At 42.1% G+C, this 14,870-nt stretch overlaps 1 protein-coding gene across 1 annotated transcript in view; it reads right to left on the bottom strand.

Annotated features, from left to right (window-relative positions):
• The window catches only part of LOC121853365 (thioredoxin domain-containing protein 6-like), a 464,042-nt gene that overhangs the window by 286,596 nt on the left and 162,576 nt on the right, over nt 1-14,870 (bottom strand). Inside the window, exon 5 of the mRNA XM_042347463.1 lies at nt 13,356-13,478. Coding sequence (XP_042203397.1) covers nt 13,356-13,478 — 123 coding nt within the window. The remainder of the gene's footprint in view (nt 1-13,355; nt 13,479-14,870) is intronic.

Below are 14,870 nucleotides of genomic sequence, written 5' to 3' on the forward strand. Positions count from 1 at the left end.
CCACCGTAGGAACTACCTGCCTTACGGAGACTTCCACAGACTCCTATCATACCACCACCCAACCTACATCATTGGAGACATGATTGCCAGACATCCTCTACTAGATGGTAAGAGGACAACTAACAATGTTGGAAGAGGCCTCGCTGGCTTCATAACAAACAAAAAAGCCCAACTAATAAGCCCGGACTTCCCCACGTTCTACAGTAGGAACTCAGACACTACTCCAGATATAGCAATAACAAACGGCAGATGCTTCCACAACTATCTCTTTGAACAAGGCCCTGTAACCTCCAGCGACCACCTACCTATAATCATGACTATTTCAGCAACACCAATAACTATACCAGCTCCACCACGGAGAATCGCCAAGCAGACTGACTGAGACCTATTCATTGAAAAAACTACAGCCGAACTTGAGGCCAAGGACATGACAATCCTGCAGCCGGTGAACAGAATAGACGAAGAAATCAACACATGGTGTGAAGCCATAGGAACAGCTTATCTGGAGGCCACGCCTCTCAAAAGCAACAGAACTCTCCCACACCCACAACAGACTCCAGAACTCATAGCCCTCACATACCAGTTCCAACTGCTACAACAGAGAGCCGAGACCCATGGTTGGGACATCGTAAGCTACAATACATACAGAATATGCCGGGAGGAAATAAAAACAAGATCTCTGGAACAAAGCAACCTTAAATGGGCCGAAATAGTTGAACAACTCTCACATACATACAACGATCCAGGAGAGTTCTGGCGTCGAGTTAAGAGATTGAAAGGTTGCAGCCGTGACAAACCATCATATATAACTGACCACGTAGGAAGTAAAATATATGACGGCCAAGACAAAGAACCTATATTCAGGGACATATGGAGGAACATCTTCCGAATCACAAATGAAGAGAATAGGGCATTCGATGGCACCCACGAGGAGCGCATCCTTGATGAACTCCGGGGCCTGACACACCGCACTCAGCCTTCCCCTCAACAGAGCCATCTCTAATACCAAAAATAAAGCCCCTAGTTATTCAGGCATCATCAAGGAGATCCTTAGCCACGTAAACAACCCGGCCTGGACAGACTGAGAACCACAATGAAAGCTTGCCTGGCCTCGGGTTACTTCCCAACTAAATTCAAAGAGGCCATTATTACCCTAACACCAAAACAAGGAAAGAACCCCGCCGTCATCAACAACCGTCTGAGAAATCACTTGGAAACAACAAACAGAGTCAACTGTAGACAATTCGGGTTCAGGAAAGGGAAGTCCACCACAACAGCGATAGCCCTGGCATGTGAAAACATAGCCAGAGCCGCGGCGAGTGGTAGACAATGTAATCTAACTCTCCAGGATGTAGCGAAGGCATTTGACAAAGTCTGGCACGACGGTCTAAAATATAAGATCCTCTAACTTGGACTTCCCACCAACATTGAAAAGTTGCTTTGCAACTTTCTTGACGGCAGAAATGCCAGACTGAGGGTAGGACAACACACAGGAGACACCTTCCCACTCATGAGTGGAGTCCCTCAGGGGAGCGTCCTCTCCCCCACCCTATATATTATCTACACAAGTGACACCCCGCCTCCCACTAGAATAGGTAACGAAGATATTATGTATGCAGATGACATCACTCAAATAACAACTCATCAAGGAAAATCGCGAGTGTTACAGGTCGACAACACCAGGCGGGAATTAGAAAGGGTAAATAATTACGAAAAACAATGGAAAATCCAAACCAGTCTCCCGAAATTCACAGTGATACCCTTATGCAGAAGGAAAATCCATCCATTAGTAACCAATAATGCCCAGATAGAATACAAAAGTAGAGGCACCCTCCTGGGCCTATATATATCCACGACAGGTTACTCCCATCATGTCCACACCAAGAAGGAAAAAGCAAGAAGAGACCTGAAAAACTATACCTCTTTAAAGCGCTTCCTGAGAAAATAAAACTCCGCCTAGTGACATCATTTATCACACCGATATTAATTTACCCAGCAATACCTCTTCATACTATGAGCACCACTCAAATATTAAAATTACAGGTGGTTAAAAATGAAGCGCGAAGATTCGTCACAGGCGAAAGATACCCCTTCACCAGAACCACAGCCGAGATACATAGAGACCTGAGAATGAAACCCATCAACCAGCAGCCAGCAGCTGCACACCCTGGCCAGCAGAATCTGGCAAAAGATAGAACGATCAGAGCAAGAACTCCTTCAAAGACTCCCACCAGATAACGAAACAACCATACATGGTTCCCAAAAAGTTACCAAATCTCAAAAGGTCCATTACCACCCCCGATCTACACGGCCAGGCAATAGACAACCTCCCTAGACCAACATCCGCCAGTAGGGTCGGCGGAATATGAAATATGGCCCTTAAAACACCCATGTATGGGATAGGGTAGGATGTCTAGTGCCTTGTACCGACAGACATTAAATAACCCATGACACAACCCTAACACACTATTAGCTTAGCTAGGTCAGCCCGCCCTCTCTTACCTCCTCCTAAACTTCTTCAATTTCCGAACTATAACTTCCTTCCCCCACCTCTAATCTTCTTTCACCCCTCCTTTCTCTAAAAAAAAAAAAAGAAAAAAAAAAAATATATACGTTTGGCACACACCTAAAGCAACGGAAACAGGACGCTTTTATTAAAACTTGCAACTGAAGGACTGAAGGCCAACGGCTTTCCTACCATACACATACCTGATTCCTTCAGTACCGGACCCGCCCTCAGCTTCCCCACTGCCCCCATCTCCGACTGCACCTTCCCCAGTACCCCCAACCCCCAGACCATCATACCCCCCAAAACCCCAGTGAAACCATTACAAACCCCCTCCGCCCCTACCGGACTTATCTTACCTGACTACCATTACCTCACCCTCCATCTCCCGGACCACAGACACCACCTCTCCCACAGCCACCCAAACCATCATGCCCCTCCCACCCCCAAGAGAAACCAGTTCAAAACCCCCCGACCCCTCCTCCTCGGCCATGCCTACATCTGACCAATCTCACCTGACTATCATTACCTCCCGGACAACAGACACCACCACTCCCACAACCACCCAGACCAAACACAATCCTGCCCGAGCACCACAGACACTCTAAAACAAAATGGCAGCCCATCCCCCCACAAACCTAACACGGACTCCTGTATCAAAGAGGAAGAACACCTGTCCCCTCTCTCCCTACACACCTGAGAGCAAAAAAACTATACATTACACACATCCGACAAAATCGATAATAAAAAAAATCTATTCCCCACTCCCCCAAAGAAAACAGGAAACCCCCCCGAGACGACCCTCGCACACACACCCCTCTCCCCTCACTCCCCCGCACACAGTCACGTCATCGCCCATCCCTCACCTACATACACCACACACAGACCACTCTCACAGTCACCCGACAACATAAGTACCCTCCCTGCACCCCAGAATCACATATAAGTAAACAAGAACAAACTAGACAGACCCACACTAACATGATCACCATTATGCAATTCAATTGTAGAGCATGTCATTCAAACAGACACGTCATCTCTCTCCTCCTACAAGAACACAACCCAGACATTCTCCTCCTCAACTCAACATACACAAACACCAAAATCAAACACTTCGGCTACACAAGCAGACAGTCACCCCACGAACTACACTAGGGCGTAGCAGTCCTCATCAGCTCCTCCATCAAACACGAATTCATCACCGACTTTACTTTCAAAAACTTCATGGCAGCCAAGATTGTCACTCAACACGGACAGATAATCATTTGCAAAACATGCTCAAGACCAAACACACTCATTCCTATCGCAGACCTAAACTCCATCTTTAACAACACACACCTACCTGCAATGCTAATGGCCGACCTTAATGCACATCACACTGCATTCCAACACAACCGCACCGACCCCCGTGCCAACAACTACACATACTGGTCACACACAAAAACATTCACCACATTGGACCTTTCTTCCCCACATTCTATTCTGGTCACGGCAGAGGCACACCAGACATCATCATTACTAACACTCTTGCCCTCCAATTCCAACACTACATTCCTTTAGTCAGCGGTACCTCCCTCAAGGCATCTCGTTTTTGTTCCGCCTCTCTCAGCCCCGTGATCCACTCGTCTAGACTATGGTGAGGATACTTCTTGATCTCATCCACTAACCACATACGGCTTTGTTCCTCCTTGAGCCCCCGAGTGATTGCATCTCCCAACAGGGCCTTATCATATTTATGACCATGGTGGTTCAACTCATCGTTTAAATCGAGCATAGCATCATAATATTCAAGAAGCGTTTCGTTGCTCCTTTGTTTCCGATTCATCACCTTCTGAATGGCGTCGTACGTGGCCGTCTGCCCGCCGTATTGATGCTTCAAATAACAAGTTAATTCGTCTACGGTTTCCCAGTCTCTGCGTGCATTGTATACGCGATCTGCCGCAGGCCCCGCAAGATGCCTTATTATGAATTGGATTCGACTGACTTCGTCTCCGTCTAGCAGCTTGAGGGTTCGGTCAACCTCTCTTAACCACTTCCCTACCTCTATTCCTGGCCTACCGTCGAACTTAGACATGGTCAACCCGGCCCCGAGACTAGTTCCCTCTCTACTATTGTGTCTCCTCATCTCCCACATTGTCTCATCGTGCTGTATTTGATACTGTGTCTTTACCCTATCTAGTGCATCCCCCAACAGAACTAGGTGTTGTTGATGTTCCTTCTCTAACTGTTGCAATTGTGTGTGGTACTCCCCCCTTAACTGTTGTACATATACTCCATACTCCCCCCTGATTTGGTTCGCCCATGCCTGACATTCCCCATTGATCTTCCCTTCTAACTGTTCCAATCGTTCCTGGTACTCTCCCCGGATTTTCCCCTCTAGCTTCCCAATACGTTCCACGAACTCTTCTCTCAACTGTACCAACCCCGGGCTGTCTCTCCTTTTCTCCGAGTAACCCCGCACCGTCAACCACAACAAACCCATTCCCACGGCGAGCATGAGTAGAGTTGGGGTCACACTCTCTACCGTTTCCATCCACTCCATGATTACGCTCATTATCCCAACCACAGAACTATCAGTCACGAAATAAAAATAACTACGCTCTGCTACCATTTGTAACCGGTCGGAATTTACTGGACTTTATTTTCTCACTTGACTTGGGGTTTATTAAAGATTATTAGATGGTAATGGCAGTGGAAGCGCCCCTTTGAGAAAAATCCCGAACCAGCACAAGAACACTTAAATCTACTAAACAAAATGAATTGTCCGTGACCCGTGGAAGGATAGCGTCTGTGACTGGGATGAATGAGACACACTGTAAAATTTAGACACTTATATTCCCTCCAACACTACAAACACAATCAAATAATGGTACACCAATATGCGCACCTCTTAACTTGAACTTAAAACACTACTCTGGGGAATAAAAGTTATACATGATATAGAAATTATTAGAAACTCAGGCAACAATAAATTTGAAGTATTAAGAAATGTTGCTTGCACACATGAAACAGGCCTTAAGGGCTTTCAACAAAATAATATCCAGCACTGAGAAAATGGTATTCAAAAATAAGAAATTAATAACTCCACAATGAATAGGCCTTAAGGGCACTCAATATAATATCAGTCACTGAGGAAATGGTATTAAAAATAAGAAATTAAATACTCTACAATGAATAGGCCTTAAGGGCTTTCAACAAAATAATATCAGTCACTGAGGAAATGGTAATAAAAAATAAGAAATTAAATACTCTACAATGAATAGGCCTTAAGGGCACTCAACAAAATTATATCACCCCAACAGATGCACACTTCCTAACCTAACTTAACCACTACTCTGGGGAACAAAGGTTATACCTGAGATCGGAATTATGAAGAAAAATTAGATGCATTAAAAGAATCAAATCACAGTATCACTCTGGTTCCACTTAGTGACACAAACATTCAAAAAACAATACTATCAAAATTGTTTAAGAAATATTAAACTACACACGTCACGATAATATCAGTAACTGAGAAATGGTATCAACTACACCCAAATATATTGTCACTATTATTGGTTTGTTACTGGGTCCACCAATACCCGTGAACCATGCTCCACCCAACTCAACATACACCCGTAATAAGGGAGATAAAATGTTCCTCTAGGTATCCCCTAGACTCATGGTCTCAGTGTGCGACCCTGTATCACTCAGCTGGCCTCACTTTACCCCCAGTACATCCATAAAGCGGAAGGGAGTGAGCCAATCAGACCTTGTACAGTTGAGAGAAGCTTTAGCTTCCCGTTAGCAAGAGGGTTTCACTAAGCTGCTCGAGACATGTGGTGTTGTGAGCCGAGGTAGAGGAGAGCTGATGACCCCAACGATCGTCCCGTCGTCAGCTGGGCACCCAGACGGCTAGATTCCCTCAAGAGATCCTTTGATACCCCGCTAAACAGTGACAGGCCTACACTGATCGGTCCAATGGCGACAATCGCCACCCTCAATCATCAACGGCAGTCTCAAACGGCAGTCAATCTCACGCAGTCAAACTCCGGTCAACTCCGGTCAAGTGGGTTCTGGCGGAAACCCTGAAATGAACTCACTGTTAGCTCTAGTTTACTTTACCACTGCCCTATCTAACCCTGTCTGAGATCGAATGAGACTTACTTGTTATACTGCAATAGTGCAACACAGGTGACTAGGCCACGTGACTATTTCTGTGACGGACGCGCAGGGACGTCTTGTTTGTCTGAATGCTCCCCGTGACTGAGAGAGAGCCCGCCTCGTGTCCTCTCAAGGCGTTAGCTTAGGCCTACGTGACATATTTTCCGCCTAACTAATAACTCCTTGGGACACCCGTAACATTATTCAGACTGATAAACGATCTATAATAATTTCAAATTCAATAATAGTCCCTTAACTTCATGAATCGCATCATTATTAATTCGGCAAATTACATTTAATATCATATAGGCCTAGTTCCACAACCTCTCGCTATGTGCGGGGAGCGCTCTCTTCCCTCAGACGACCTTGAACGCTCAGTATCGCTAATGGCGGGCATTTGAAATTACTCTGAAATTTCTGAATATTACATATATATATATATATATATATATATATATATATATATATATATATATATATATATATATATATATATATATATATATATATATATATATATATATATATATATATATATATATATATACACAATATTTGATCTATTACTAGTCTAATGTGCTTATCCTTTCGATATTGGTCACATATCTATAGCTGTTATACGAGGAATTACTATTTTTAAGTGTTTAGAAGTACACCTGTTATCAAAGTCTTTCTACAATATTGATAAGTCATAAAATGTAAGCTGATCTGAAGGAGAGATTAATTATATAAGGATATATTCGGTTTTGTATATGTATTATTAATGCAAAATAAAGTTGATTGTTTGATTGATATAGATTTATAGTAACATATAGAGCTTACTATAACTTCATGTGTGAAGTGTGGTGTGGTGGAGTGGATGAAGAGGAATACACTAAGGTGGTATGGACATGTGCCGAGAATACTTGAAGAGGAGGGGCGCCGGTGGTAGAGTGGCACCGCCCTTGCCTCGCAAGCGACATATTACGGGTTCGATTCCCGAGCCGGTGGAAAGTTGTTTGGACACACTTCCTAGCCCCCCTTGGTCCCTGTTCACCTAGCAGTAAAGTAGGTACCTGTTGTAAATCGAAAAGTTGCGAATTCGTATTCAGAGAAAGTTGTTGGAGCTTCCAATAACTTGCTGACAAAAACCTATGACTCTTCAGGCTTCTACGCCCTTGACAAAAACACCCATGACCCTTCAGGCTTCTACGCCCTTAACTCATGAGACATAAAGGCAAGCATGAACTTAGCATGCTTCCCAGATGCGCTTCACCTTGCACAGGATGTAGGGGGGTGCCCAATAAACTATAAAAAAAAATTGCATGAAGATAGGCTGACAAAAATGTTTATGATAGCAAGAGAGAGGGGAATGTTGGGAGGGGTAGACCAATTTCCACGTGGGAGAAAAGAGTTAGAGAGTTTGTTGAAGAGAGAGCGGGGAGGGGAGGAAGAGTGTTTGAGAGAGCAAGTGAGGTGTGCAAGGATAAAATGGCCTGGAGACATTCTGTCATGGCCACCCCCTGCTGGAGAGTTTCCGGAAGGGAACAAGGCGTCGGCGATGTTGATTGATTGATCAAAACAGAGGTGCCGGGGCGGCGCTCCAGTGAGCTCCGGCAGCACTGCACCTCTGGGAAACGCACATGACAAACAATTAAATTCTCTAGAAAATTTTCAATTTCATTTTTAAAAAATACATTTGCAGAGATAACAAAGGATTTATAATCATTTCTCCAACATATCTATACATCTGTTGATGATATCTAAATGTAACTTAGGATGCCACTATTATGCATTTTAACCTGATGACATTTGTGTCTATGGAGACTACCAAGTAGCCTTTGATACCCAGCAGTGACTGGTCGCATGCATGTAGGATTATCTGTGTGCCTGCATCGTCATGATTTCCATGAAGACTAATATATTCTCGCCTGGTTGATTTTGCATCCTTTATATCATCAGTGAAACCACCTCCAACCACAACTGATATCGTTGCGGTAGAACTTTTCCACTTTCCACGATGGCTTCTAATAGGAATCGTGCTAGGCTAGCTTTGTTCTTGTCCATACCCTTCCAACAATAGGCTTACGTAAGGGCTTCTTTCCAAGTCTCTCGGTTCTCATAGCTGCCTTTGTAGAATCTACTGCAATGTATTTGTCAAATACAAGATCAACCCACGATGTATATTCTCCAAAATATTTAGTAAATGATCTCTGGAAAACAACAGAGTAATCTTCAAATGTGTGACATCCGTGTGGTTTGCCTAGTTTCCATCTCGACATCTGGAATGTATGGTGGGATATCAATTGTAGCTGATAGGATGCCAATCAGTTCGTTCAGCTTTAGATGTGTAGTTTATCTAACAACCCAGTTTAGCCAAGGACAGTGGAACTGTGAAAAACTCGTGTCTGAGGATTTTTGTTATTTCCAGTGAACGACCAGCATTTGTAGCATTTAACAATCACTGCAGCATGTGGCCTATTAACCTATAGATTAATAGCCAGTATTAATTGTTTCTTACGATACATATAATCTATAGGGGGTAGGTAGTAGGTATAGTAATTATTAATAGCTATAACGTATCATATCCCAACCTAAGACATAATTGTGTTAATAACATTTTAAATATTAATCTTAGTGAAAATATCATATCGTAAAATAAATTATAAATTTGATTTTGCGTCGAATAGGCCCAAATTTATAGAAGACTTATTTCCATATATTATTTACCTATTTGACCTTTAAATGACCTTTAGGGTAAAAATCCAGTGTGGCATCCACCCAGATTTTTTTTTTTTTAACAAATAAGCAATCGAACGAGCGTGGGTGTTTGGTTTTAACAAAATGCCACAACTTGTTTATATAGAGCACTTTTCGATAGTTGGCTGGTCAACTAAGAAGCTTCGTCAAGAACAGTTTGATACTTTTGTAGCAGAGCAACTGCTGTCTTGTAACAGGATTATCACAGACACCTTGCTTAAGAACAAGCTATCTCTCTTCAGCAGGCCTCACCCAAAATCAATCTGAAAGGATAAACTTTTAATGGCTGACCTTAAAGGTGACAGGGGCCCATTTGCATAACTTTACATTGCTTCACAGTCTCGGGACGGTTATTTAGGAAACTTCTTCAAGCATGAAAATCAGCCGTATCCAACCGGTTTATCAGAGTACAGCAAGTTAAGACCCCCATCTGCAAAAGTATATGAAGCTCCAGACGTTGATGCTGCCATCCTGGATGGGCCTTTAGTGATTACGCAACTACGGAATTCTTCCCTCTCATCAATTACTATCTCCGTACTGCTAATCGCCTGGACCTTGTATGAGATACTTACAAAGATGACAGCTGGAGTTCAACCAGAGCCAGACGTGATGCAGGCATCCGTAGACGTGTCATAGCTGATGCTAAGATTCCATCAAACTTTAATATCGACTTCCTGAGACAGTGACATTAAGCTTGAATTATTTGACTTCTTCACAGCTGAGATTCTTAAAGGCACATATCCTGGCAGGGGAATCTGTGTCACCCATGGCCCAAATGTACTGTCTGTACCAATGAGAAATGATATGAGTAATGTTACACCATGTTCTCCCAAAGAGGCTGACACCCATATTACCCTACATGTTAAGGATTCTACCAACAGAGTTATCATAAAGTTCTTGTCAGACCGTGGATTTTTAAGTTGTTGCATTACGCATAGGAAATATAAACAAGAAAGACCTGGATGAACTGCGGATAGCATATGGTACAGGGAAAGATTTGTGCTTCTTGCCCGTGTATGAGAATCGCATCAACACTTGGTGCTGAAGTCTCTAAAGCCTTTCGTGTGTTCCACATATTTACAGGGTGCAATACCACATAAACAATTGCAGGGAAAAGGAAGTCTATTGCCTGGAATACCTGTCAACTGTATCCACGAGTAACAGAGGCCTTTAATGAGGTGAGCAAATGCCCACAGAATATCCCACTTGAATGTAAAGTAATAATGGGAAGATTTGTTGTTCTCATGTTTGACAAGGCCAGTGAGCGTGTAGAAGTCAAAATACCAGGGAGGCTATGTGTGGGGCCAGGTTTTGTCTCCAGACTCAGACTTGCCCAACCCTGAAAATTAGGGATGGCACAAATGTGACAAAATGTGGGAACCTTTGTGAACCAAACTCCCTGTAAAGGACTCATAAGCTGTGGATGTAAGACAGGCTGCAGGCAGTCATACTGTGGATGTATGAAGAATTCCCTGAAGTGTACTGAACTGTGTTATTGTGCTGGGCAATGTGTGTGTTGAATGTTAATTATACAGTATGATGTGTAACATAGCTTCCAGTAATTATACTACTATGAATTGTAACCACGCTGTGCACTGGTGTCACATAATATTTGTATGATGCTCAAAGAAAACAATATTTTGTAACAATGTTAGAAGACAAACCCTTTGGTCACCCAAGACACCCGAGACTAACCCTTTGGTCACCCAAGACACCCAAGACTAACTCTTTGGTCACCCAAGACACCCAAGACTAACCTTTTGGTCGACCAAGACACCCAAGACTAACCATTTGGTCACCCAAGACACCCGAGACTAACCCTTTGGTCACCCAAGACACCAAAGACTAGCCCTATGGGCACCTGAGACACCCAAAACTAACCTTTTGGTCACCCAAGACACTCAAGACTAACTCTTTGGCCACCCAAGACACCCGAGACTAACCCTTTGGTCACCCAAGACACCCAAGACTAGCCCTATGGTCACCTGAGACACCCAAGACTAACCATTTAATTACCCGAGACACCCAAGACTAGCCCCTTGGTCACCTGAGACACCCGATCTAACCCCTTGGTCACCTGAGACACCCAAAACTAACCCTTTGGTCACCTGAGACACCCAAGACTAACCCCTTGGTCACCTGAGACACCCAAGACTAACCCCTTGGTCACCTGGGACACCCAAGACTAACCCCTGGCCACCCGAGACACCCAAAACCAGCCCTTTGGTCACCGGAGACACACAAAACTAACCTTTTGGTCACCACAAAGACTAACCCTATTGTTATGGTCACCCGAGACACCCAAGACTAACCCTATTGTCACCCGAGACACCCAAGACTAACCCTATGGTCACCCGAGACACCCAAGACTAACCCTATGGTCACCTGAGACACCCAAGACTAACCTTTTGGTCACCCGAGACACCCAAGACTAACCCTATGGTCACCCGAGACACCCAAGACTATCCCTATGGTCACCCAAGACACTCAAAACTAACCCTTTGATCAACTGAGACACCCAAGACTAACCCTTTGGTCACCTGAGACACCCGATCTAACCCCGTTTTCACCTGAGACATCCAAAACGAATCTCTTGGTCACACGAGACACTCAAGACTAACCCCTTAGTCAACAGAGTGTATTTAATATGAGTGTTCGCGCGAATAATGATGTAGAAGAGTCACATAGAAAATTAACACCCTTGGCTGTGCAAATGAGCACTTGTACAAACTTAAAGAATTATTACACATAGAGGCCTCACTGGTAACCCTGCAAGTCTAATTCGTGAAAGATTGTAAACTAAAAAGCGCTAACAAAAGAAAAATTTCAAGAACATGTGGAGTCGCCTGTTCCATTTATGAGACCAATATATTAATAAAGATAAAAAGACATCCCAGCTCCTGTCTCCATGTAGCCACCTCGCAGCACCATGTTTAGAATAACTTGTATAAGTGATTTTAATAAATAACATGTTAGTCTTTTGTGTATATCGTGTATCAATGTTTTTTTAGTATTCTTTTAATTCGGCATGAAGAATAACCTGTATAACCTCACCAATAATAATTGACTTTAATAAATTGTACAATTCTTTCGTGGATATGGTAAATTTCTTTCTCTCTTTTAATTCACGTATAATTCGTTTATGGAAGACATTGAATACCGCTATTGCCTTGTACTTTTGATCTTTCGGTCTAAGCATCTAATGCCCTAAAGTTCTGAACAGAACTCATTTCCGTGACTCGGTTTCACCATGGAGAGAAACTTTTGTCAGCGACTGTACATTGATTGCAACACTTCTAGAGATTAAATATATTGAACAAATATTAGCCTTGACATACTTGCAATCACGTCTATAAATGCTATTGTTATGTGGCACCGAATATATATTGAAATTAGAGGTTCAGTACTTCAGAGGTAATTACCCAGCTTGTTCAGTAGGTAGGACTATATGTTATATTATTTTGTTCTTGTATGTAATAATTGTATATATATATATATATATATATATATATATATATATATATATATATATATATATATATATATATATATATATATATATATATATATTGATTTATAATATGTATGTATCAAGCAAATCAGCCTATGTCGTGTATTACTTAGTGATGGCATAACACTTATTGTACAGTCGGGGTCAAAAGTCTTGAACACTTGACAGTATTTGGCATGTAAATACCCGAAGATCTTAGGTTTTAAGGAGAGTTTTATCCCATTTTGTGGTTCAGGCATAATATGTGATGACAAGTAGTGTTATTAGTATATCCCAATCATATATGTATAACTCAGAAGTAGATGCCAGATATTGTTAAGTGTTCAAGACTTTTGACCCCGACTGTACATATAAACAATTTGTACAATACATACTAGTCTTAATGTTACTTCAACAAATATACAATTTGGGCAATAAAATAGTGTTCCTATTCTGCATTAATTTTTGTTGTCTCACCTGCGGCCACCACATTGGAGAGGAAGATCTCTGCCTTGTCCTGGGAGATGATGTGTGGCAGGATGAAGAGAACACCCTGCTGGAGCACCGTCTCCTCTGCTTCTGAGTTCTCTTCACTGTCATCTGTGGCCAGGTGACAACCAAATCGTCAAAATGATATTATTACACTGCGGTCAAACATCCCTTTATGAACACAGTAATAGGTATACATTCATCGAGGTAAATCCCCTCATCAGTAGGTAGTGTTAGGCTACACTTAGAAAGAAACTAGAAAAAAAAACAATATAAATAATGCTGGCAAGTAAGATCATTAAAAAGACATTAACTTTGTAAGATATAATAGTGGTATTCAGTTGGCAACTGTTTATAAGTCAAAGTAATTACCATGTCCTAGGTATTGCTTCTCTAGCCACGGACCCTTTATTGTTTAGAATGGAGAATTATCGAATAAATTAATAAGCAGTAAACACCTCAAACACGATCAAACCATATTAATAGTTAAAAAAATAAAAACTCGGCGCTGCGGGACCACAATAAACAATACTACAGGAATAATTAGCAGGGAGAGTGAAACAACATAATAATCACTAAATTCACCAACAAGATGCAGCACACCACTAAATAGTGCCATCGCAACGATGATGACACATTATAGTGATCGGCTGAGACCCATTACTGATGATGAACTCTCTATGAAGATAATTGAGTAATATTTCTAAATATTTAAATATAAGTTATCATAGTCATATTATTTATAATGATTATTATCCACAGATATATATTTTTCTTATTTAAGTCACCTTAACTTTGGAGATACCGTTTCTTTTCCTACATGAATAACAACTGAGCCTTGAAATTATGAGAGGATAACATTTCCCTGACAACAGCCAGCTGTTGCTGAATTAGTCCGTTTTAGGAAGCACTTGTACTGTATAATGAATCTCGCGTATGAGAGTTGTGAATAATATAATCAAATGTGCAGCCCTTGGAAATTCCTTTAACATAAAAAAAATATTATAGTAAGTTACATCATAGCAATAATGTGACCAGAGTAATGACAGACGACCATGTTTTCAGAGATGCCCTTGTATTAGCCCCTGTCTTACAGAGAGTAATACTTACTCGTTGAACAGGCTTTGTGTGAAGTATAACAGAGTCTAGGTTTGCTTTTAGTGTCCTGGTGGTCCAGAGGTTAGCGTTCCACAGTCATGGGCTCGTGGGCCGTGGGTTCGAGTCCTGGCGGGTTGAGGTGTTGATTGTATGCAGAAGTCAACGTGTTTATTGGGCTAATGAAATATATATATATATATATATATATATATATATATATATATATATATATATATATATATATTTCATTAGCTGACTTCTACATACAATCAACACCTCAACCCGCCAGGATTCGAACCCACGGTAACTTTCCTATGAGCAGTATTTAGTCAGCATGTGGACATGTGACAGTGTATTCCCACTGTGCCCTCACTCTAAACAAGGCAGGTTGCTCGGCCTCATCAT

This window comes from Homarus americanus, unplaced genomic scaffold, assembly GCF_018991925.1.
Source record: "Homarus americanus isolate GMGI-L3 unplaced genomic scaffold, GMGI_Hamer_2.0 scaffold51859, whole genome shotgun sequence".
Classification (NCBI taxonomy): Eukaryota; Metazoa; Arthropoda; class Malacostraca; order Decapoda; family Nephropidae; genus Homarus; species Homarus americanus.